This window comes from Camelus ferus, chromosome 16, assembly GCF_009834535.1.
Source record: "Camelus ferus isolate YT-003-E chromosome 16, BCGSAC_Cfer_1.0, whole genome shotgun sequence".
NCBI classification, from domain to species: Eukaryota; Metazoa; Chordata; class Mammalia; order Artiodactyla; family Camelidae; genus Camelus; species Camelus ferus.
The window spans coordinates 3818753-3843423 of NC_045711.1; the positions used below are offsets into that span (position 1 = coordinate 3818753).

A 24671-nucleotide genomic window follows, 5' to 3' on the forward strand; every position below is an offset into this window, starting at 1 on the left:
TGGCAGACCAAGAAGTGGTCTTGATTATAAGTGTTATGGAAAAAGGTTTTAGATAACACAGGTTTAGTTCCACTGTGGATGGAACATAAATTATTCAATAAGTCTAAAGACGTTTTTCTTTATATATTTGATTCTGGCTTGTGTTAATGCATTCGACATTATGATGGTAAATTTTTCTGGTGCTATGTTTCTATTCTTTTCTCTTACTTCTGCTATTTACACTTTACTTTGTCCTGCCCCTTCCTTTTCTCTTTCTTTCCTGTAAGCTGAATGTGATTGTAGGCAAAGTACAGAGGTCAAACACTTGCAGAATGACTTTTTATTCCTAAATCTAGAATCCCTGGGAATTAAATTTGTCAGCTTTCAGGTGATTCTTTAATTATAACAATAATGTGTCATTTGGATGTGTCACAGTAATTGAAATGGGCTGGCATGTGGTTGAATTTGGTGTTTAGCCATGTATTGATAATTTTTGTCTAGCAATGAAGTATTATCTTATTTTGATGTATAAGACTAAAATTTTCTTTTTTATCTCAGTTGTTCCAGGCTTTTTTAGAGACTTGTACTCTGATGAATACTTACAGCTTTTGGTAGTAGACTATTTCTGGAATATTAGTCAAGATTTTAAGCTGAATTTAGGCTTATTTGTATATTTAATATATTGAAGAATGGCTTTGATTTTTTGAGTTTTACTTAGCTCATGTTGTTACAATGATAGCTAGTATTTTTTGTATTTATATATATACACATATACATTTTTAAGTGTTCAATCCTACTCGCAAACGTCTTTATTTTACCATACTTTTTGGTTGTATGGATTAATTTTTTTTAATGTTCTGTTTGACAAGTGTTTTATGTAATATAAAATTATTATCATTTGGTCAGTGTAGAAATCTTTCTGTATCTGTGACTTGCCTTTGTCTTTAGAGGCTATGGTTAAAACAATATTGGATTTTACTTGGCTTTCTTTTTTAAGTATAGAAGTAGAGACATTTTTGTTCAGGTTGTTACCATTAAACTGACATCAAGATAAAAGAAATAAATACAATGTGCTAATTTGAAAGTGCTGAAACTATATTCAGTGCCTCATAAATGTTATATTTATCAATTTAGTGACTTACTTTCTCTAGATCAAGTCTGTAGCCAGCTAGTTGTTTTTGTAAATAAAGGCTCTTAAGGAACATAGCTACATGCAGTCATTTACATGTATTTTCTATGGCGACTTTGACACTGGAAGGGCAGAGTTGAGTAGTTCCAACAGCCAGCAGAGACTGTATGCCCTGCAGTGTTTGCCAACCACTGCAGATATAAAAGTTGTTACTTTTTTTTTTTCGGTTTTTTGTTTGTTTTGTTTTGTTTGCTTTTTATTATCAAAGTGTTTTTTTAATTAAATAACTTTGACATGCAGCTTTGTGTAAATTTAAAGATGTGCAGTGTGTTACTTTGATGCATTTATATTTTGTAATACGGTTGGTGTTCTAGCCATATTTATTGCATTGCGTAATTATTGTACAAGGTTATTGTCTATATTCAGTATACTGTGTATTAGATCTCTATGGCTTATTTACTAGTGGTAGAAATTTGTACCCATCAATCTTATCCCCCCACTCCCATCCCTGGTAACCACCTCTGTTTTTTATAGGTTTCCTTTTCATGGATTTCACGTACAAGTGATGTCATAGTGTACTTTCTCTGTCTGACTTACCTTGTTTAGCATAGTGTGTTCGAAGTCCATCCATGTTATTGCAAATAGCAGGATATCCTTCTTTCCCATGGCTGCATAATATTCCACTGTGTGTATATATCACATCTCTTTTCTCCATTCATCTGTTGATAGGTATATGGGTTGTCATTAGAGTGTTTTGAGACATTTTTTCTTTTGTATCCCACCTCTCTTCAGGGTCCTTTATCTCTGTCTCTTGAAGCACCTTCTGCTTAACTTTCCTTCAGCTACCTGCATCCCCACTACAAGTCCACTCCCCTGCATTTTAGTTCCACAATCGTTCTTCCAAAATTTTCTTTTTCGTTTCATTTCATTTCATTTCTCTTTTCTCTTCTCTCCTTCTTCCTTCCTTCCTTTCTCTCTTTCTCTCTTTCTCCCTTTCTTTCTTTCTTTTCCTTCCTTCCTTCCTTCCTTCCTTCCTTCCTTCTTTCCTTCCTTTCTTCCTTTCTTGTTTACCTTTTCTTTATTTTAGAGGGAAGGAGAGGGAGGAAGGCAGGGAGAAGGGAGACAGACTGGTTTGGCTCCACTATTTCTTAAGTAAAATCCAAACACTCCTTACACCTCTTGCTCTGGCTTTTGCTGTCTTTCATCTTGTTTCTGATATAACCGAACTACTTTGCCCATTATTTCCATCTTATATCTATGCATTTTTATCTAAGGTGGGTTATCTGAATATATCTAAATTGGAATGACTATCTCTTCTTTCTCTGTAAGCATATCCTACTTCAAAACCCATTTCCAGAACCCAGAGCTATTCAGACAATGTTTTGGGGGCCATTCCTAACCCTCTACCTTCACAAACATCTCATTTTCACCTCTCACAAACAGATTTCATATTTTCCTTCCTTTTTGTTACCACTGTGCCTTGTATGTAAGACAGTTATTTCACTTTTATATGTAATGTTTTTGCAGATTTCTTATGCCTTTTCTTCCTGTTATGCTGTGAGCTCAGGGATTATTTCTGATTCACTTCATTTCTAGTACCTTTTGGCATGGTGCCCAATGAATATTTGTTGAGTGAATCATTGGGTTAATAATCTCACCTACACTATATAATCTGTATCTTAATTTTTACTGCCCTGTGCTATTTAAAAGGCAGATTTCTTTTAAGAAATAAATATGACCCTTGTATTTCTTTCCCCTCCCCAAATATAGCTCTGTAGGGTGACACTGTCTAGGTCCTCTTTTCAGACATGGCCCTCTATACAGCAAGGGATAGGATTCCCTATTCTAGACCTTATCAAATCCCTGGCAGGGAGTTTTGATCCATATTATCCATGTATCTAATCTTTAGAGTAAATACTTTAAATTTATAACCTGACTTAGGTAAATTTAATAACAAAGCAAGCATTTCTGTTCATATTTGGTAATATGTGTGATACTCTTTGATAAATGTAAATAGCTTCAATCATTTTGGTGTTTTTCCATATCTCATTTCTAGGTACAGGACATATGCTTCAGCCATGACTGTCGCTGGGTCGTGGTCAGTACACTCCGGGGGACTTCCCACGTTTTCCCAATCAACCCTTATGGTGGCCAGCCTTGTGTTCGAACACACATGTCACCACGAGTCGTGAATCGGATGAGCCGTTTCCAGAAGAGTGCTGGGCTGGAAGAGATCGAACAAGAACTAACGTCTAAGCAAGGAGGTCGCTGTAGCCCTGTCCCAGGTCTATCGAGTAGTCCTTCTGGGTCACCTCTGCATGGTAAGCTGAATTCGTCTCTCACTGTACCCGACAGTCCTCCTTTCCTTTATCTGTAACTTTTCCATCTGGGATGAAATCAACCCATTTTTCTAATTCATTCATACAAAGACAAGAATCTTAAGCCCACTTGGGGCCATTCTTAATTTCTTTTATTTATAATATACAGAAGCCAATATAGTAATGGTGATCACTGCCATGCTACTTTAACTCCTTAACCTTTTCACTCTGTAAGGGATCGTTGATGTCATATATATAGACTATCTTGTTTGAGACTATTTTCATAAATTAGGGATTGAATCTCATATCTGTTAGATCTTTCCCAGGAAACTGTTTTTAACCAGAGTCAGTACTGTTGTTCATGAAGAAATGTTCATTGTCGGAGAGGAATAGTCATGAGTCACATGTAGTTTAGAGCAGCATTTGCATTTTATTTTAAAATATCCGTCTGTGGGATTTCTCCCAATATGTTGCAGGAAAAACAAAAACGTGTATGTCAGTAATTTAACTTAAGAGCAGACAGTTGTGTAACTATCATCCCAACCAACATATGAAATATGACCAGAACTCTACCTTTGTGCCCCTTTTCCATAAAAGCAAACCATGATTCTGACTTTTAGGGTAATCACTTCCTTACTTTTTAAAAATAGTTTTATTCCTAGGAAAGTATCCTTCAACAGTGTTTATTTTTTTTATGGATTACGCATATTTTTGTGTAGTCATCTTCTGTATGTAACATGTTGGTGAGATTAATTCATGTATTTTTAGGTAGGTTTAATTTATTTATTTCCATTGCTGTTACATATTTAATTGTCAAAATATATTTCTACTTAGTTATTTATCCTTTATCCTACTGTTGATGTATATTTGGGTGGTTTCTGTGTGTAGTTATTATGTATAATGAAGAGTTGAAAATTCTTGGTGCAAATGTGTACTCATTTTTGAGTGCAAAAATTAGGTTACAATGTATGCAAATTTTGACCTTTGTAGATAATATCAGTGATTGTATCTACCAGAATGAAAGAAAATATTTGTTGACATTAGATGACACTTTGTTATTTGGAGTATTGCAGATTCTCCTTGACAGATGACCAGTTTAGGTTTTTAAATATATGGAATTTTACATAGAGAGATTATGGTTACCCCAGAAGACAATTCTCATTTATTTAATTGATTTGAAATTTGTAAAATGAGATTAACCATTTAGATGTTAACAATTCAGTGGCATTTAGTCCAGTCACAGTATTTTGCAACCACCACTTTAGTTCCAAATGTATTTTCTTCCCCCCAGGCAAAAACTGCATTTTCTTTAAGCAATTATTCCCCACCCTTCTGTCCCCAAGACCCTAGCAACTACTTACCATCTCTTTGGATTTATCTGTTATGGATATTTCATATAACTGAAGTCATAAAATATATGACCGTTTGTTTTGGGTTTCTTTCATGTAGCGTGGTGTTTTCAGGGTACAGCCACATTGTAGTATCTATCAGTATTTCATTCTTTTTTAAGGTTGAATAATAATCCATTGTATGTATGTATGTACCACAGTTTTTCATCCAGTCTTTCACTGATGGACATTTGGATTGTTTCTGCTTTTTAGCGTTTGTGGATAGTGCTGTTATGGACATGCGTGTACAATTCTTACAATTCTTTTTCCTATTTACCTAACCGTATTTATTTTAGCTGCTGCTTGAACACATATCCTTTTGTAATACCTAATCAATTCAAGGTATATATTTTCTGGTGGAAGTTTTAATATAGACCGAAAAAATATGTAGGTAAATAGAATCTCGGGGAGAAATTCTTTATCTCAAAGAATTTGGTGCCTCATTTTTCTCCTTAGATGATGTTTTGTGCTTTGGCCCTATTATATTTTTAAGAACAGTTGTTATTCATGTATATTTAACTAGTGATCCATGATTTTCTAGGTTGAAAATCTTTCGTAATAAGTCCTCGGTTAAAACAGTTATTTAAAAAATTATTTAGAGTTTTTTAAAAAAGTTTAGAAAGCTCTTGGGTATTCATATTTTCAGCCATTTGCAAGAAATTTTACTTCAGAAATAATTACTTACATTAAGTGTAACTGTTTTGTCATACACTTAGGTAGTAGTATAGGTTTCTTTAAGGACCTTGATTTTTTTCTGTTGAATATTTTTTTTATTGAAGTATAATAGATTTATAAATCTTGTTAGTTTTAGCTATGCAGCAAAGTCATTCAGTTATCTATATATTTAGATCATATTCCATTATAGGTTATTATAAGAATGTTGAATATAGTTCCCTGTGCTGTAAATCCTTGTTGCCTGGGTTGAATATATTTCTTAACTTGAATTTCACCGAACACTTTATGGAGAGCGATTCAGTGTGTATGTGGGGCAGCTAGGTTGACCAAAGAACCAGATGTATTAGTAGAAACATTAGGAGGAATTTATAGTCTTTACATTTATACATATTCAGAGGACATTCTTTTGAGCTCCTTTTTTCTTCCTATTCTTCCTTCTCTAATAAGCACACATACCAGGTTCTGTGCTAGGCTTTGGGCATAATGTGCACAGAAAATTAAGGTCATCTCTGCCCTTGTCCAAAGGAAAAAATAGACGTTGAATGACTGAACAAATACCTTTCAATGTATTTTTTGGTGAAGGATGCAAAGTGCCAGCCAATTAAGGATTTCTCATTTGTAAAATATCAAATAGTTGAAGAGTAATCCTTGATTTATCTGTCAAAATATATTATTTTCTCTCAGTGTTATTGGTTTCACAGCTTTCTTCATAGTTTTACATAAAGCCAGCAGAAGACCTCTCAGAGAGGAGATTATAGACTGTTTGGCAATACTGTTTTTCTTACATTCCCTTTTGAAAGCAAGGAATTTCAGGAGACATTTCCCTGCTGATAACACATGTAAATTTTTATTATGTTGGAATTTAGTCTCCTTACTCTGTGTACTTTTTCTCATTTTTTAAAGTGCAGACATTAGAGCGGTGGTCATTTTTCTTTATGTTCTTTTTGTATCTTACATGTCAAAACAAAATGGGCATTGTTGTTGCTTAGTTCTAAAAATGATGTATTTACAGTTTGTGTGGATAAACAGTCTGATGCTAGTCAAAAACAATGTAAACCTTTGAACAGGGAGGAATTCATCTTGAAAATGAATCATGCTTTGGCGGTATTACCGTTGTTTGTCTGTGCTCTTTTTAGCAAAGTAAAGGAAACTGTTAAATAACAGTTGATATAGGGATATTTCCTTTTTACTCTCTGGAGTCAATCCAGTTTAGGTTGGGATTATTTTATCTATTTGCCATTTTTTACTTAGCAGAGGATGTTTATTTGAAATATATTCTCTCTAAATATCTCTTTCATTTCTGATCTTGTTGCCTAGACCTTAAGTCTTTATGAGGGGTTCTTCAGATCTGTGAACGTGGATAGGAAAAAACATTTCACCTTTCTGTTTATGATCCTCTAACCAAAATTAAGTGTTTTCTTCATTATGATTATAGACAATACACAACAGTGATAAATAACAGTACTTGTGACATTGTTACCAGTAAAAGCAGATGTTTTCATATCACATTATATACAAAATACATATATATGAATATATACACTGAATTGCTAAAATATATTTTAAAATATTGTTGATGCTCATCATTGCTTGGGAATTATCACATATTATTATACAATAATATTATTGATTTTAACACTTACTACATATATTACTATAACCGAACTTAATTTTTAAAATAAATTGATAGCTAGACTGCAATATAATTGGTTTTCTTTGTAATTCTATGTATGGTATCCCATGCATTTCTAAGTATTATTCTGACAACAAGTCCAAGTGGTCCATGATACCATTTCTTACCTCATCTGTTTCAGCAGCCTCTTGGCACCGCCAACACCCCCCCCCCCCCAACACACACTTCTTTTTTTTAACCACTGCAGACATTTTCTTTGTTTTCTTCCACTTTTCTGCTAGGAAAGTCTTTCAGTGTCTCACTGTGCCTTCTGAAGAAGGTTCCAGCTTATTCCCAGCTTCTTATCCCACCACACCTGCATTTCTGTACCCTCCCCTGAAAATGCCACAGTCATTTTAATGCACAAATTTTTTTCTACTTGAAATAATTGTCATCCCCTTGAATGCCTACTAAAATCCCACTTCATTACGATCTAGCTAAAAATATCACATCACCTCTTAAGCTGCTTTTAAACATTTCTTGGTGGTGTCTTCTGTGTCAGCCTCGCTATGGGCACAGTGAACGTAGTTTTATTATATTTTAATATGTTAATTGTTCACTGACAAGCCTGTGTCTCCCAGTAGACTGAACTCCAGAAGAAAGGGCTTTTTTCTTGTTGGTATTTGTATCTTGGCACCTCATGTAATATTTGGTAAAATGTAGATTCCTAGGCTTCAAGTGTCATTAGAGGTTCTTCTAATAAAAACAATTTATTACTTGCCAAAATGAAGAGATTGTCACTCATGGTCCCATTTCTTTTCATTTTGACATCTTTGAGATTCTTTCATTTATTCAGCTATTAGTGTTACTATGTCCAGGCCGTGTTCCTGAGCTCCAGGAATAAAGCAGTGAACAAAAGAGGAAAACATCCCTGTTCCCATCGAGCTGGCTTTCTAGTGGAGTGATGGGAACGATCAATAGGATACATGATAGGAAGATGGATAGATGGATAGTTTTAAGTACTACGGAGAAAAATAAAGGACGGGAAATAGGGAGTGCCTGGAGGAGACTGCACTTTGAAATTAGAATGCTTCCAGCAGGCCTTATTGAGATGATGACATTTGAGCAAAGAGCTGATGGAAGTGTGGGAGAAAGTCATGCAGATATCTGCAGACAGTGTTCCAGGCAGAAGGGCCACCAATGTAAAAGCCCCGATCTGGGAATGTGTCTAGAGTGTTCAAGGAAAGACAAGGAGGCTCGTGTGGCCGAGGCGCAGTGTGCAGGGTGCAGAGCAGAAGATGAGGTGAGAGAGGAGACGTGGCCGGATCGTGTCAGCCTTTGACTTTCACTCAGAGTGACAGTGGAGGGGACGCTGTGGAGGGTTTTGAGTGACATGGTGAGACTGCAGTTGGACAGGATCTGAATGGAGCTCTGTGTTGAGAATGCAGTCTTTGGCCGACAAGAGGAGAAGCCTAGTGAGACCAGTTAGGGGAGAGTATTGCAAAGACCAAGTCAAGGTGGCTTGTCAGGTTTCTGGCCTGAACAGCGGAAGGATGGTGCTACCTTCAGGTGAAATGAGAAACACGGGGTTAAAGCAGGTCTGGGTTTATTTAGACACAGGATCAGGAGTTCTGGACATGTGGCGTTGAACATGTGTCTTAACCTCCTAGGGATGGTTGGTTTTGTGAATCTGGGGTTCAGTGGGAAGGAACAGGCTGAGAATAAATGTTTGGAAGGCATAGATGAAGAAAGCCCGAAGCAGGATGAGATCACCCAGTAGGTGAATGAGTATCAAAAGATGACGATGTCCCAGGACTGGGCCCCAAGCCCCTGCAAAGTTAAGTAGTGAGTGTCACAGAAGGGAAAACCGCACATGAGGAATCCTAGAGGCCAAATGAAGACCTTTTTTTTTTCCTGAGTAGAGGGAGTGATTAATGTGTTAAATTCTGCTGATAGGTCAATTAAGATAAGGACTGAGAAAAAGATAGAATACCATCAAATTTAGTAATGTAGAGGACATGTGGCTTTGATAAGAGAAGTCTGGGTGGAGTGGTGGGGGCCTGACAGGAGTGGATTTTATTAAAGATGGGAAGAGAGAAGCTGGAGACCAGTATTGACAGGTCTTTCAACGGGCATTGATTGTAAAGGGGAGCAGGATATGGGGAGGAGTTAGAGGGCAAAGAGGAGATTGCTTCTGTTTTCTCACGGAAGTAGGAAGTGAGCGTGGTTGCAGGCATTGGGAGCTTTAAGGAGAAAGGCAAATAGCCCTTTGGGACATGAGGCATTCCTTTTACCAGTTAGTAAATTTCTGCTGAATGAAGCAACCATTTCTGCCACTATTATTTATGCCCCAAGCAAATTTAATTACTTGCTTTTGCTTTTCAGCTTCAATCAACACCTTGTTCCTGCGCCTGAATTGCTTTCCGCTTATTTCTTCAGGTAAACGTTGAATGCATCTTTGAACCTCCGCTCAACTCAGCTTGCAATGTGCTTTCTCCCTCTTAACAGAAAGTGTCTAACTTTAGGCATTCGTTTCTTCTGTGCGCGCGCTCTTTATCTGTACTTACTGCTTACTGCTTTCTCCCTACTGTTTTCAGTGATCTCCATTTCTGACTGTAGTGGGGGCAGTTGGAGGACCTGGAGCCAGACCTTCTGTGGTAGAATCTCCGTGACTTTCTAACTCTGTGAATTCAGACAGATGACTTAATCTCCCTGTGCCTTAATTTTCTGTCAGCGAAACAGGAATAATAAAACCACCTGCCTCCTAGAGTTACCGTGAGGATCAAAGCACTTTGAATAGCGTGTGGCACATATGCAATAACTCAGTAATAAGACGAGCTGCTGTGACTAGTGTCATTATCGATACTGTGTACTGTTGAGGTGTATAGGACCGATTCATTATTCATATTTTTGTACAGTGCCTTTTACCCAGAAAACAGAAGAAATGAAGAATTCAGTCATAAGTGACTGAAATATAATTATAACCTTATTGCATATAGGCTTTTGTAGAATTATTAGACTCAGTATTGATAAGTTGACTTCTGAAACTCAGGGACACTCAACACAAAACTGAATGTGAAGGTAGTACTATTTTTCCTTTTTCATGTGCTTTTGCTCACTGTCAGACCATACGTTAGGAAATACAGTGTGATAAACGAATTCACCTATTCTCTAGCCTTTGCATTTCTTTATTTTGCAAATGAGTGAAAACTGGAAACGGTTTAAGTTCAAGAATATGGCGGTCACTGTGTGATGGGCCTTTAAGGAATTTGTTTTTGTTTCTACTATTTCCATTGGGTTAACAGGGGGATTTTCGATTCACTTCTGTGGTTTTCGGAAGTGTCTCCTTCCCATTAACTCACTGGTCCTTGGGGAGAAGTCGTCTTTGAGTCACAGCTGTAGGCATCTGAATTCCAGATTCTGCTTCTTCCAAGTGGAAGTATTTGTTGAGACGCCGAGACCTGTAGAGGGGCCTCCCGTTTGTTGAACTTCTTGTTTTAATGAAGTGCTTCAAAATAAGTGGTAGCATCACTTTTCTTTTTAGCATCTGTATGATGCATTCTTTTTTACCACGCAGACACTCTGTTTATAGCCTTCATTTGATGGTTTATTGTAATTATTTACTTTTGTTGATCAGTAGTTTTCTTGATACAGACCACATCACAACTGTAAATGCAAAGCAAGCACACATTTCAGCCTTATATAGTTTCACCTACTGAAGACAGTCAGTAATAATGTGATGTTTCTTGACTTCTCTTTCCACATCACTGTTTACTTGTGGATTGAAGTTTCCATTTGTATGTTTTAATTTTTGCCAAGAAAAATCAATCATGTGCACTGTAGCTCTGCTTTAAATTTTATGCCTCATATAATGCAGAGTATATATATGGTATATACATGTTAAATGGATAAAAATCTTCTTTTAGGCTTAGTTTAGTACCTGGGTTTTCACTAGTTGTATGTACTTGCTTATTTTAGTTCAAATGAAGTTTCTAATTTGTTGTTTTCAAATCTGTTGAAGTTTTCCTAGTGAATTTGTTTTCTTGTAAGCTATTTGATCATCCTTTAAATAATATTACTATAACATTATACTAGTCTTGTATTCCAATACACCAAAATCATACATATTTAAAATATCTTCATGTCACTTCCTGTCATTTCTCAGAGAGAGCAGATGAGTTCTTTAGGAAAAGTAGATTGGAAAGAGAGGCATTATGATTAATACCATCCTGAAAACAAGGGGCTTTCATTTCAGAAGCCCTAACTGAAGAAACCATCCACTAAGTAAAGGTAGCATAGTTTTTTTAATAGACTATTTTATAGAGCGGTTTTAGGTTTACAGCAAATATGAGAGGAAGTTCAGATAACATAGTTTTTGAGGAAAATAAAATTACCTGTGGAGTATCTTTTAAAACTCTTATATTGTATCTAAATTATACTTCATAATTTATTTAATACTATAAAAACTTAGGAAAATCTCTTTAAATATTTTATCTTTTGTCTATTTCATTTGGAATATGCTACATTTTTTCCTCTCAAAGCTTTTCCATAAAATAAATGCCAGATAAAGTAGTTTGCAATTGAAGCTAAACTGGTATTTCTTGTTTTGCTTTTTACTGTTCATGAAATATTTTGCGTTTTCTGTATACTTTTAGCATGGGCAAATTATATAGACTCCAAGTTTCAATAGTGTTGTTTTTAAATGGTTAATGAGACACGCCTCTAGAGGGCGATCTTTTCTAAACTTTCCTGTGATAGTAATCATGGCAGCCCTGGCATGAACCTGGTTGTACTGTGGATGTTGATGTCTTGTAAGATTTTATAATAACCTAGCTTCCTTTTTATTATGTATTCTATGATGTACTCCTCAAAGTCTTATTAGAAAATTGGACTTTTGAAATATATTACTATCAACTAATATCTATTTTTAGTACACCATCCAGGTATCTAGCTCCTATGAATGAATTTAGGTAGTTGAATGGAGGCACAATTTTTAGTTAATTATTTGAGTAAATGGTTTGAATGTTCTAAAAATTGCTTTCTTTGTTTTTCTATTTATTGACCTATCTCTGTACTTTATGGGGCCAGAGTGATTAAACTCCATTACTGAGGCATCATTAGGGCTTAATCCTGCCTTTCTTTTCTGTTAACATTCATTGGAGTTTTACTGCTTTTGTTTGCCTCTTCAGTATAATTTTCATATCAAGGCAGTACATGCATTTATTATAAAAGTCAAATAATGCCACAATTTTATAATGAAAAATTGCACTTTCTTGCCCCCACTGGTCCCCTCACAGTGGCTTCTTTCAAGTCTTCATAGTTTTTTTTGTTTGTTTGTTTTTTGTTTTTTTTTTGCCCCTTTCTGGGCGTCACGTTAGTTGGATAATGGATCTCCTACACTGAGCTCCTTACTTTCCTTTTTCTCTCTGTGTTTTTGTCTTACTTTAAGAAAATGTCTCCAAGTTTATCTTCTAACCTTCTTTTTGCATTTTTACTTCTGCAGTATGTTTTTTATATCCTTTTCTGTGAATGTTTCTTTTATCAGTCACACCCTTTTCTTATTTTATAGATGTGGAATTGCTTCTCTCTTTAACAGTTATAATTTTTGAAGCACTTCTTTGCTCCTTGCATTATCATGTTTCCTCTGTGTTCCTTTTTCACTTTTCTTGTTGTTGTCATCTTTATCTTTCATCCTAGAACAGTAGTTCTCATTCCTGTTTGTACATCACAATTTACATGGATAGATTATAAAAGTACTGAAGCTAAGGCCCAGTCCCAGCCCGATTAAACCAACATACTGGCCCAAATGTCTAAGAATCCTTGGCTGATAATTCTCATTTTTTATTTTATGTAAAAATTTTATTATTAATTGTTTTCATTATTTCATTTTTATTCAGCTAATCAACAAACTCATACTAAAGAACCATCTGGAAGGTCTTTGAGCACGAGCAGCTCGTACCAGTTTATAGATCCAACTGGTCTATCAGTTTCATGAGCTCCAATCAGTAGTATTTGTAGATCTTTTTGCTGCGACTGGTCAGTTTCCCCGTAAAGGAATCCTCTGAAGAACTCTCTGGCAATACAGATTTAGAAGTTTAGTTTTCAGGGAGTTGAAGGAGTTACATTATTTTAGTCTAATGATTAGAATAACAACAAGAGGATTTGGCTTATCTATTTGCAAGATAACTTTGCCTTACTTTTCCAGTAAGGAAGACAATTAAGTAAGAAAATTCTGGTCAGGTGCCATTGAAATGTGTTTTTTTTTTTTCACAGTTGGGTTTTAGAAAAATTGGGGAGGGAGAAGAGAGTAGGAATTAGATTTCTTAGGATAATAATGAGCAGTGTCTGACTGAGTGACCCAAACACACAGATTTAGAAATTATGAGACTACGGAGGAGCAGCCACAAGTAATCTTGAACTTAAAAATCTGAGCAGGAAGTAAAAATCTAACTGCTGTCTTATAGCTTGTAAACTCCAAAAGGATGAGGAGAGTGGGGTCACTGCTGTGCCAGGGTTACACATACTGAGTAACATAATAGGTTCTTAGCATAAAATGAGATTTAGAATTTGGAGGAGGATGAGAAAAGGAAAGGGACTTAAGGTTCATTGAAAGAGTTATTCACCTTGGATGATGTGTTTTTGCAGGTGAGAATATTGAAGCTAGAATGAGGCACAAGAGTGAAACCGTTTGAGAATGAATAGCAAGGAACCGGTGTGGGCATTGTTGTTGGCAGCTTCGGAAGAGACAGGCCATTCCATTTTCAGTGTTCAGAATCATCCCTAGTAGGGAACGCTTAACAGATGTTCAGTGAGGTTTTACTCTTGTCTAATGTGGAGTGGATTGAAATGTGTCTACATTTGATAGAATCGTGGATGAAAGAAAATATAGAATGATAGTATTGATCAGTAAATATGGTTTTCTGACAATGATTCAGCTGATTAAGAAAAAGAGTTCCTGCTAAGGCAGAGGAGTTACAGGGAAGGAGGTGGGGGCATCATTCTCAGGTGCGCTGATATGGTCCTGCTGTCACTCTGCTTTGTGATTCTCACTCTCAGGGACTTTCTCTCAAAGGAGGTTTTGTGTAAACAGGTAAATTCATGGTTTTGCTTCTGGAAAAGTAAGTTTAGAAGACAAGGACTTGAACTTTTTATTAATGTTCATATGGTGTACTTTGACTTCTTTCCTTTCTTTTTCTTTCTTTCTTTCTTTCTTTCTTTCTTTCTTTCTTTCTTTCTTTCTTTCTTTCTTTCTTTCTTTCTTTCTTTCTTTCTTTCTCTCTTTCTTTCTCTCTCTCTCTCTCGCTCTCTCTCTCTCGTAAACAATTCTCTTTCACAGACTGCTAATAATTTAGGCAGCTAAATTGGGTATGGGTTTCCTGTTTTCCTCTTGAGCAGAACATGTAAGCATATTTTGATAGAAAGATATTTAAATGTTTTTAAGCTGGAAATAAAATATATGTGAGTATAAAAGGTTTTATCTTCCCTGCTGTCAAAAATGCTGATTTGGCTCTTTTGCACAGTACTCCCATCTTTGTATGGTTGTTAAAATCTGTTGCTCTTTCCCATCTGAAGGAAATGCATCTTTGACACTTCTCATGACCTGAGTCATGATGCTGAAATAGAGCCAGAAAATATTCTTAACAGTCATGAGTAAAAAGAAGGAAGACTTCCTTGGGGTGGGGGTGAGGGAGCGGGAAGGAGATTATGGGGAGAAGAGCATCTCTGCTTTTGCTGCTGCAAATTATGTCTTTTTTGATGATTAAGAAAATTGCTTAACATTTTATTAGTATAGTTGTTCAACAGAAAATACTTTTGATTTTAATATTTAATTTTTCCTTAAGTTTACAATGTTTAATGTATTGGAAAAAGACAAGTGCTACAAGCATTCAATCATTTTGAATCCTCCAAGTCCAAAAAATTACACCTGACACCTTGCAGTTTATTCAGTATTTTATCTTGTTACAGAACAAGCCTCCATTCTTCCACATCTTATATGTTCAATAGTTTAAGTAACAGCATTATATTTATTGAGTGATGCAGATAAGTTTCTATATTATTTTCTTGAATGGTGAAGTGCTTCTGTTTGCTCTGTTGACAGGATACAGAATTCATTGTGAGATAAGCATGGGAGATATGTGTGTAGAATATTTTCAAAAGAGCATTTCAGTGACGGTTCGATTATACTTTGGGGGAACTCATTTAATCCCAAATTTGGTCTAATAAATGCTAGATTATGGGGTATTTAATTCTGGGGATTTTTCACTAGGGTTATTGAAAGTCTTCACTCCTGAGCACATAGTCCTCAAACTCTATATAAGCTCAGTTCAGAATAGGGGTAATTTTGAGGGGGCTTAAATATGTTAGATTTGGAAATAACTTGAATCTTAAAGTAAAAGTCCCAAGATTCTTTTCTTTTATTCTTATTTATAGAAAGAGTTTGCTTTCTTCTGTCTAGTGTTAAATGTAGTCCATTTACTGTTTTGTTTGATTTTTCATCGTTGAAGCAGTGGCAAAGTACTGTTTAAAATGAATTAAAACTTATTGAAACTTCTTAAATATTGAGAGCACTAGCTTTTACAAATTTTCTTCATCCCAAATCTTGGAATTCTCTAAGAATAATAAACTAAGGTAATGAATTTCCCACTTATAGGGGGAGACTTTTAAAATTCATTTTATCAATTTGGGTCGGCTGTGTGATGGAGTCTAAATTGTGGCACGAGCATAGTGGAGAGGAAATTTTCCAACAGTAGATTTCATTGCCTGTCCCCATACACGCTTCATCTCTGAAACTTTTTGGGCATTAAAAAAAAAATTTCTTCTGTATATATTTTTGCATGTTACAAATGGTATTTCTACCTCTTGATCTCTTCTCCCTTTCTGGGCTTATTTTTGCGTCCCAAGACTCTTTGTTCTCAAGACAGTCTTAGTATCTTTTTGGAGCAGTGTAGACTGACCTTGTTCTGCATATAGTTTTAGCAACAGTTAGTTCCTTTGCCTTTTAATTTTCACGTATAAATTTTCTAAATTTATTGAGTTTTAGATTTAAGGAAATACTCAAATTTACATGTAATAGTCATGAGCGCAATAAGGTAATTAGCTTGTGAAAATGTATTCAGATGAGAAAATTTAGCAAATTGTTTATTTGATTATTAACACATTTGTATATTGATAAATATTTAGTAATTAATGCAGTTTCAAGCCTCCAGTGTGAAGTTTTAATTCTACTGACATCTAATAAGCATTAGTGAGAAGTTCCATGCAGCTGCTTTGTAGGTAGTATGAAGAGTGATGACAGTGTCATTAAAGATCTCAATCCCCATGTTGCAAAATCAAAAACAAAAAACGATTGGATTCTTGCTTTCAGGCCAATTTTGCAGGGGATTTCTCTCATCTTTCTACCTTCCCAACCTTCCCCTGAGTACCTACAGTAATATCTTTTGTGCTGTGAACTGTTTCCTTGAAAAAGCAACAAGTGTTTTTGCTTGAAGTACATAAAGGTTCGCAGGAGTTTTGCTTCACCGTCTGTCACTCTCAAAAAAAAGTCATAGGGAGAAACAAGTCAGTGCCTCTTCAGAACTGCCCTTGAACTCTTTTTGTCTTGAACTTTGTCACCTAAACTGTTTGGTTGTTCTGTTAACAGCCTTTTAAAAAATATGTATATATTATTCATTTTCTTTTAATTGTGGGTTCTGCTCTCTTTGGCTCCTGTGAACAAGCTTCGCTTCCGCCCAGTTTGGTATGTGGGTCAGAAGGCACTGTTTCTCACCAGGGCGCTGCTGTTTCCTCTTCCTACTTGAGTAGATTGCAGATTATACTGGAATACGCCTGAGAAAAGGTCAGAAAGGAGGGTGAAAGTCCTGGAACTGCAGCTGGGAAGCTTGTCATTCTCATCTAGGGAAGGGGGAAAAAGGAGAAAGAAAGAAAAAGCGAGAGACTCCCATGTCGGCCCAAAACAACCCACATTCAGGAAATTCCCATTTGCACAGGGTACTTTTTATATATTCTGAAAGGACTTTATTTGGTTTTGATTAAATAATTATCGAGTGTTTGGCTGAGAAAGCTTTAATGTTAAATTAGATGGCAAGCGAGAGCCAAGCAGTGTTTTTAACTTTTCAGAGCCCAGATTTCCAGTGAGTGTTTCAAAACAAGCTACCATTGTACTTTTTTTTTTTTTTTTGACAGAGTCTAGAAGTCGGGGGCTTTTCAACTACAGAGTTAACTTAGTTAAACTCATTGGTGTATTTTGGATTTTTATCCCTGTCATTTTCACAGCAGGATATTAAAAGCAGACCGAACAGTTTAGTCTTCTGTGGACAGCATGAAGCACCAAAAAAGCCCCATCAGAGCTGACTACCCAGTTTTTATTTTGGAAAGACATGATGTTGGGAATAGAACATCTACATGAGCTCTTAGACTAAGGAAGTTGTTGGAAGGAGGACAGTATAGGGCTATTTGGGAATAGGGCTTTTCCTACAGGATGATTGTCTCAGGAGAGCTGGGTTGTCACATCAGTATTGGCTTCAGTGTGTCTCATTAATCCAGTTTCAAAATGTAAGAGTTCAAAACACCAGCAGACCAAGGACGCTGACTGGGAGGCTCATATCCTAGAACAGGAATGGATCTTGTGGACAGATGGGAGGAAAGGTGCTGATAACAGAATTGGACACTACTGTGGGAGTCTCATTTTTACAGGTTTCTGTTCTAAACCTTTGGAAAAATGGAGTGCTTAAAGTAAATAAAGTCCGTGTCCATGATAAGGGTCAAAAAGTGAGAAGATAATGCCGTGTTTTTCTTAGGTCACTGTCAACACTGCCTGGTGTCCTTTTGCTTTTTCACAAATGAATCTTGGCCATTTTTACATTTATTCCTAACCTCCAATGACAACGAAAGACAGTGCTTCTTTATCCTCTACATTCTCCATTTGATCCACGTTATTTCATTGTATTTCTAAGTTTCTTACACCTTCTGTTCCTAGACTCTTCCTTTGACCCTCCCATTAGCAATAATCTGTGCCTCTAGAAACTTGTAACGGAAAGTTTTCTCTTTCTCACTGATGAACCGTTTTAAGGTACTTTCTCACCTACATCTCTGACCCCTTGATTGCTTCGTGTTATTTTAACTGCTCTTACTCCCCTTGATTCACAGTATGGTAGGGTAGGGAAATTTTTTAAAGGGTTGAGGGGAGGAAGCACAGAACTACATTTCTGTCTTATTTTTCCTCTTCTGTTTTGCATTTAAGAAGAAGTGCATGCATACCAACAGATACACTGATAATTAACTTTAATATTTAGCATAATCTGGAATGGTCAATAATTTCAGGATCTGGCCGGCTTTAGAAATTTCTCGTAGCTGGCAGTTTGCCACATTCACATGTTCTCACATCACTGCATTCAGAAGCTAAGAATACCAACCTGGCAGCTTCCGCAGGGAGGGTGAAGATAAAACAGAAAGGAGTCTAGCTTTGCAGCCACGTTACCTGGGAGTTGTGGCTGATGTCTTTTCCACAAATGTTCAAGTTTGTCAAAGCCCAGTAAATCTTGGAAAGTTTATTTTCCTTGTAGCATCTGTGTTTTATAATGGGTCTTTTAATTTGTTTTTACTTTGTCTGCGGGGATTTCTTTTGTCCGGAGTTTTCAGACTCTTGTCTTTTTTTTTTTTTTTCCTGTGGAAGTGAGTCCGTTAATGATGGCTGGTTTGGGAATATGCCTCTGCCAAGCTGACCCGACAAGCCGTTCCTCCAGTGCAGCAACAAAGCCCATTGTCATTTTTCTCTCTTTACTTTTATCCTCAACTTGGTCCAATTTTCCTCTGTGTTTTTATAGTGTAGAGTATCTGGGGAAACGTAGTTTGGGACAATGCATAAATGATAAGGTGGCATTTTGAAGTTAGCAAAATTTTTAGTAAACAGAAGTTATATCATGTCAGCCTTATACACACACACAGTGGTGCTCTGTGTTGATATTGGAGATTGAGAATTCCTTTCCCCCGGTGTACCAGCAGGTATTCTTCATGCAAAAGGCAGCAGAGGGAAAAAAAAGAGAGAGCACATGAGGTTGTTTTCATAATCCCTTTTTCAAAAATGCAAATTTGTACAAACAAACACAAAAAGTCAGTGGTTAAACCCCAATGTGAACTGTTCTGGTTTAGTGCTTTGTATTGTGATATTAAAAGCAACAGTAACCATAAACAAATAAACAACAGAAAACAAAACAAAACATTGTAGCTTTCAACATCAAAGGATGTTTTTAAAATTCTGATTTTTAAATGATCTTCTTTTCCCAAGTAGAATTCCTGCTTTAATTTATTGAGAAACCATTTTATTGGGACTTGGGATTTCCCCCCCCAAGAGAACTCCGTCTATCTTGGGGACTGGTAAACCTCTAAAGGATCAAAGCTCTAGTGGATTTGGTTAAAGACCCCAAAGCCTGAAGGCTTATGGAAGTTTATCTATATAGAGTAAGCCCAAAAAACTGGGATGAGAGTCTTAGAAGAGCTTATTTTCTCATGAGATTTTTGGGACTTCCTCTGTTTGGATGTGCCAGAAATACTGTGAGAATATCCATTCTCGTGGCATTTGTCACTTACAGGTCTTGTCCCAGCTGGAATCTGAAAGTATAATGGTGTGTGAAATATCATATGAAGGCCACTACTAAAATTACAACTAAACAACCCTTGCTGTTTTCATTGTATTCATACAATAAAGAGAAAAGTATGGTAAAGAATGGTCACTGAAGGTGACATTCAGAATTTATGTAATGAATGACCTTCACGGATCTCAGAAATTTTTAATTAAAAAAATTCTTTTAATTAAAGTATAGTCAGTTACAATGTGTCAGTTTCTGGTGTACAGCATAATGTCCCAGTCATGCATATGTATACATATATTCGTTTTCATATTCTTTTTCATTAAAGGTTATTATAAGATACTGAATATAGTTCCCTGTGCTATACAGAAGAAATTTTTTAAATCTATTTTTATATACAGTGGTTAACCTTTGTAAATCTCAAATCCCCAAATTTATTCCTTCCCATCCCCTTTCACTGAGAAATTTTTTATTTTAATATTACTATCATGCATATGCCTAAAAGGTGGAGCAAAGAAACAGTGTTGCTATCCTTCTCTGTCCAAAGGGGAATTGAAACTTAAAAACAGAGGGACAGACTTCAACCCCATCCAAGGCTTAGGAAGTTTCCTCTGCTGAACCTCATTATATTAAGAAGCTTCAGGCTTAATGAAAAATCCTGGCTCAGAAATTTAGGCTTGATACAACAGTAAGGAAGTTACGGTTCCTTTTTAATCTATTAAAAAGTTCTTATTCTATTCTTAAAGTTACCAAGTCTAGGCTCCTGGCTGAGTCAACCTGAGACTAAGCAGAATAGTGAAAGCCAAGGATTCCAGCATCAGGCAGTCTTCTAAAGTACTTTGAGTCACCTCCAAAATTAATTTTTTTCCTATAGATCATAGAGCTGTATTTTCCTATACTTCGTGGATATGCAAAAGAATCTATTTCCGTCATTCTTTCAGCACACCTGTACTGAGCTGTCAGTGGTTAGTAAGACGCTGCTCTGGCTCTGGAGGAGTCTTCAGTTTTCCTGGAGGATAAATCTGAAGGTTTGTTAGAGTCTAGTCACATTTTGAAAGGAGATCCATGACACAAAGGAGGAGATAGTGAAAATCATGTTTAACCAAAGACTTTGAACAATTGAAAAGGGAAGAAAGGGTCATGGTATTATTCTCGTGTATTTGAATCAGTATGAACTTGTATTTTTAAATTTGGTATTATTTATTTTTTCATTTTAATTGCAGTGTAGTTGGTCTACAGTGTTGTATTAATTTCTGGTGTATGGCATAGTGATTCAGTTTTATATATATATATTTTATATATACATTTTTCATATTCTTTTTCATTATAGGCTATTACAAGGTCTAAATGTAGTTCCCTGTGCTATGCAGTAGGACCTTATTGTTTACATGGTTTTGTGGAGATTTTTCCTGTGGTTCCCCCTGCCCAGGATCTCTGTCAGAGTTCAGTAGGTATTCCGTGAGAATTGTTCCACATGTAGATGTATTTTTGAAGTATCTGTGGGAGAGGGTCTGCTCCCCTGTCCTTCCATTCTGCTGTCTTGAAGCCGCTCCTAAGTTTGGTGTTTTTCATGTGTATTTTTACACATAGATCATTATGTGTCCCCAGACGAAATTCCTGTCTAAGCTAGTTCTCTCATTTTACTAATTTCTGGTACAATTGTTCACACATCTCTCATCTTGTCCTTAATTTTTTTTTAGAAAATTAAATGTAGGAAGATACAAGTTCCTTCCTCTATATTCAAAATCTACATATTGTTGTCCCTTTAAAACAACAACAGTAAAGACATCTCCTTTTTGTTCCTGAGACACTGTGCCAATACCTGTATTAGCATGTTTTCTCCCACTGAATTCTTTAAAGTTATGTGGTGTTTCTGTCTTACTATGTTACGGATTCATGAGGAGTCCCCTGGGCTTATTCCTCCAGGAGTAGAACAGGGCCTCGTACCAATAAGGCTCAAAGAGGGCGGAGTGAAAGAGAGAATGTTGAATGAAGCCTTTCCTTGGTTCTTGCAGTATCTCACCTTTTGAGTGTTTTCTTTTCAGCCGCAAAGTCCTTGAGTCTGTGCTCTGTGTCAATTATCTGTGAATGTTCCCTTCACTTGCCCCTTTCCCTCTGACTGTCTCACTGTCTTCAGTAGTGAAACTACCCTTTTGAAGATGCCCAGAGTCAGCGGTTTTCTCTCTGAGTTTGCCTTTCTGAACCTTGTCTTTGTTGAGCATTTAATTAACAGGTTTATTCTTTCATAAAAGCTATTTTGATAAATTGCCTGCCACATAGTAAAATGTTAGGACCGACACTGCCCCTCCTCTTAAGAACACAAAATCTACCCAGCTTGCTTAACTCTTTCAGGTGGGCTGGGTTTTAGAGGCACATGAGGAACGCAGCACCAGGAACAGAAGCTCAGAAACTCTAGGGTGTTGAAGACAATACAGTAGCAGGCTGAGAGGGATGGGTGTGAGGTACCTTGTATGCTACCCTGGGGTGGTACTTTATCCTGGTGAGCCAGCCAAGGGCTTTAAGTCATGGCTAACTACACCACAAGATGTGGAGCTTCTCAGTGGTTCTAGACAGCTCATCCTACCCATGAATTTCAGTGCACAATCTGTAGTCTTCCCGTGCTGGAGAGTTTAGGCACCTAAGTTCCTACTCGTCTGCCTCAATTGAATTGTTCCTGAAAACCAAGATCACTTTGTATTCAAACTGCTGTGCGTTCCAGTTCTGTCCTCTGGTTAGAGATGTCTCGCTGTGGCTTGCCTGGGTGGCATCCCTCTACACCTCTGCCCTTCATGTTGCCCTTCATCCTTGGAGTATTTCTCCTCCCCAGCACTTACCCATCTTTTACCCGTCTTTCAAAGCCTAGTTCATGTCCCATCTGCTCCATGATCTCTTCTCCAAATAATTGATCCCATGTGTACTTATCTTTAGTACTAGGCAATTAGCACTTAATTAGTCCTGTTTCATGCATACTAGACTGTAAGCTTTGTGACAACGAAGAATGCAGTCCTCACAGCATGTCATCTTAAGCTAAGGCACTCAACAAATATTTGACTGCTAGTTTTGAAATGTGTGTGTTAAACACAGTCCTTGAATTTCATTAGCTTGTGACATATTTCATGTCGCGGTCTCATTTCAGATCCAAAATAATATTACTGTAGTTGTCAAATGGTGAATCTTGCAACTGTTTACATTTATACTGGCCTTAAGGGTATCATAATAAATCACTTTGAATGACTTAACCCTAGAGTCATTTTTCTGTTAATCTCTCACAAGTATAAAATATTATAATTGGATTCCACTCTTCATTTTGCCTATAAACTTTGTGTTGTGCGAGTGTAGATATTATTGTATAATTTATTAACAGCCTAAAGAATCTTGTGCATATTCTGAATGCTGTTATTTTATTATCCCTTCCATAGGTGTGGGTGTCTTCAATTAATTTTAATGTGGAATCTGATTTAGAAATTGGGGGTATAGAGAGAAATATTTATTTTGTTTGTATGCATTTCTTATCTTTTTTTTCTTGTTTTGCTAAAAAGATGTTTTTAATTGTTTAACTTGATAATTCCATAGATTTTTGTCCAAGAAAGATGTCACAATTGAATTGTTAAGCCATTATCCCAATTCTGAAGACACCTTCATCTTGTAATGATTTTTTTAAAGGGAGCTTCTTACTTTCCCCTACCTCTGAAGCTATCATCAGATATGCTGTGGTGGTTCTCCCTCTATACTGAATCCATGCCATTTTGAGAGTGAATGTCTTTTAGGATATCTTTTAGAAATAAGATTTTAATTAAGACCTTGAGGGGGTATTCTTTTGTTTTCTACATAAATTTGTCTCAATTCAAATTAGTAAAAAGAATTATGTGTGTTTGTTTATTGTCAGTATTATGTATACAATACCATATTTATTGCTAACCTAATAACTGGGGCAGGTACTTTTTATAAATAGAGAAGACTAATGATTTGAAAATAACATTGGCTCAATAAAGTGTTTTGTGTATGGAAGAGTTGTTGAATTATAAACATTAGACTCTTTTTTATAGCATTGAAAATGTGGTAAATTTTTATAAAGTTTCTATGTAAGTACATGAATTACTTAGAATCACTATAAAAATACAGTAAACAAACAAACAAAAAAAGGGATGTTGGTTAAAAGACACATGAATCAGTGGAACAGAATCCAGGAATAGACCCACACATATATGGTCAATTGATTTTTGACATTGGTGGGAAGGCAATTCAGTGGAGAAAGGATCATCTTTTAAATAAATGATGATGAAGCAAGTGGACATCTATTTTTAAAGCAATGAAGACAATAAACTTCAACTCATATCTCACTCCATATACAAAAATTAACTAAAAATTAATCACACTCTGCTCTTGCCACTTCTGATCAATATTGTACTGGAATTTGTAACCAAGGCTATTAGGCAATAAAAGAAATAGAAGTCACCTGGACTGGAAAGGAAGAAGTAAAACTCTCTTCTTTGTGGATAACGTGATTGTGTACCTAGAAAATCCCAAGGAATCCACAAGAAACTATTAGAGCTAAGATATGAGTTCAGAAAGGATGTAGGATACAAGATCAATGTATAGTCTAGTGACAAGGGACTTATCCTGAGAATATAATTAACTCTTACAACTGAACAACAACAAAAAAGACAACTCAATTTTGGGCAAAAATTTTGGATACACATTTCTCCAGAGAAGGTACACAAATTACTAAAATGCACATGAGAAAGATGTTTAACATCATTAGTCATGAGAGAAATACAAATCAAAATTGCAATGAGATACCACATCACACCCACTAAAATTGATAAAGTATAAACGATCAGCAATAACAAATGTTGTTAAGGATATGGAGAATTTAGAGCCCTTAATACACTGGTGCCGTCACAGTTTGGAAGTTCCTCAAACGGTTAAAAATAGACCCAGCAATTCCACTCCTAGGTGTACATACCCAAGAAAATTGAAAATACT

At 36.2% G+C, this 24671-nt stretch overlaps 1 protein-coding gene across 24 annotated transcripts in view; it reads left to right on the plus strand.

Moving 5' to 3' along the window:
- Positions 1 to 24671, plus strand: part of BCAS3 (BCAS3 microtubule associated cell migration factor) — a 483031-nt gene that overhangs the window by 163233 nt on the left and 295127 nt on the right. For 16 of the 24 annotated variants that reach the window (XM_014552809.2, XM_032498340.1, XM_032498338.1 and 13 more), the window contains 2 exons: positions 3165 to 3429; positions 9487 to 9540. In XM_014552809.2, the coding sequence (XP_014408295.2) occupies positions 3165 to 3429; positions 9487 to 9540 (319 nt within the window). The remainder of the gene's footprint in view (positions 1 to 3164; positions 3430 to 9486; positions 9541 to 24671) is intronic. The other 8 variants (XM_032498343.1, XM_032498351.1, XM_032498357.1 and 5 more) reach the window with 1 other exon arrangement.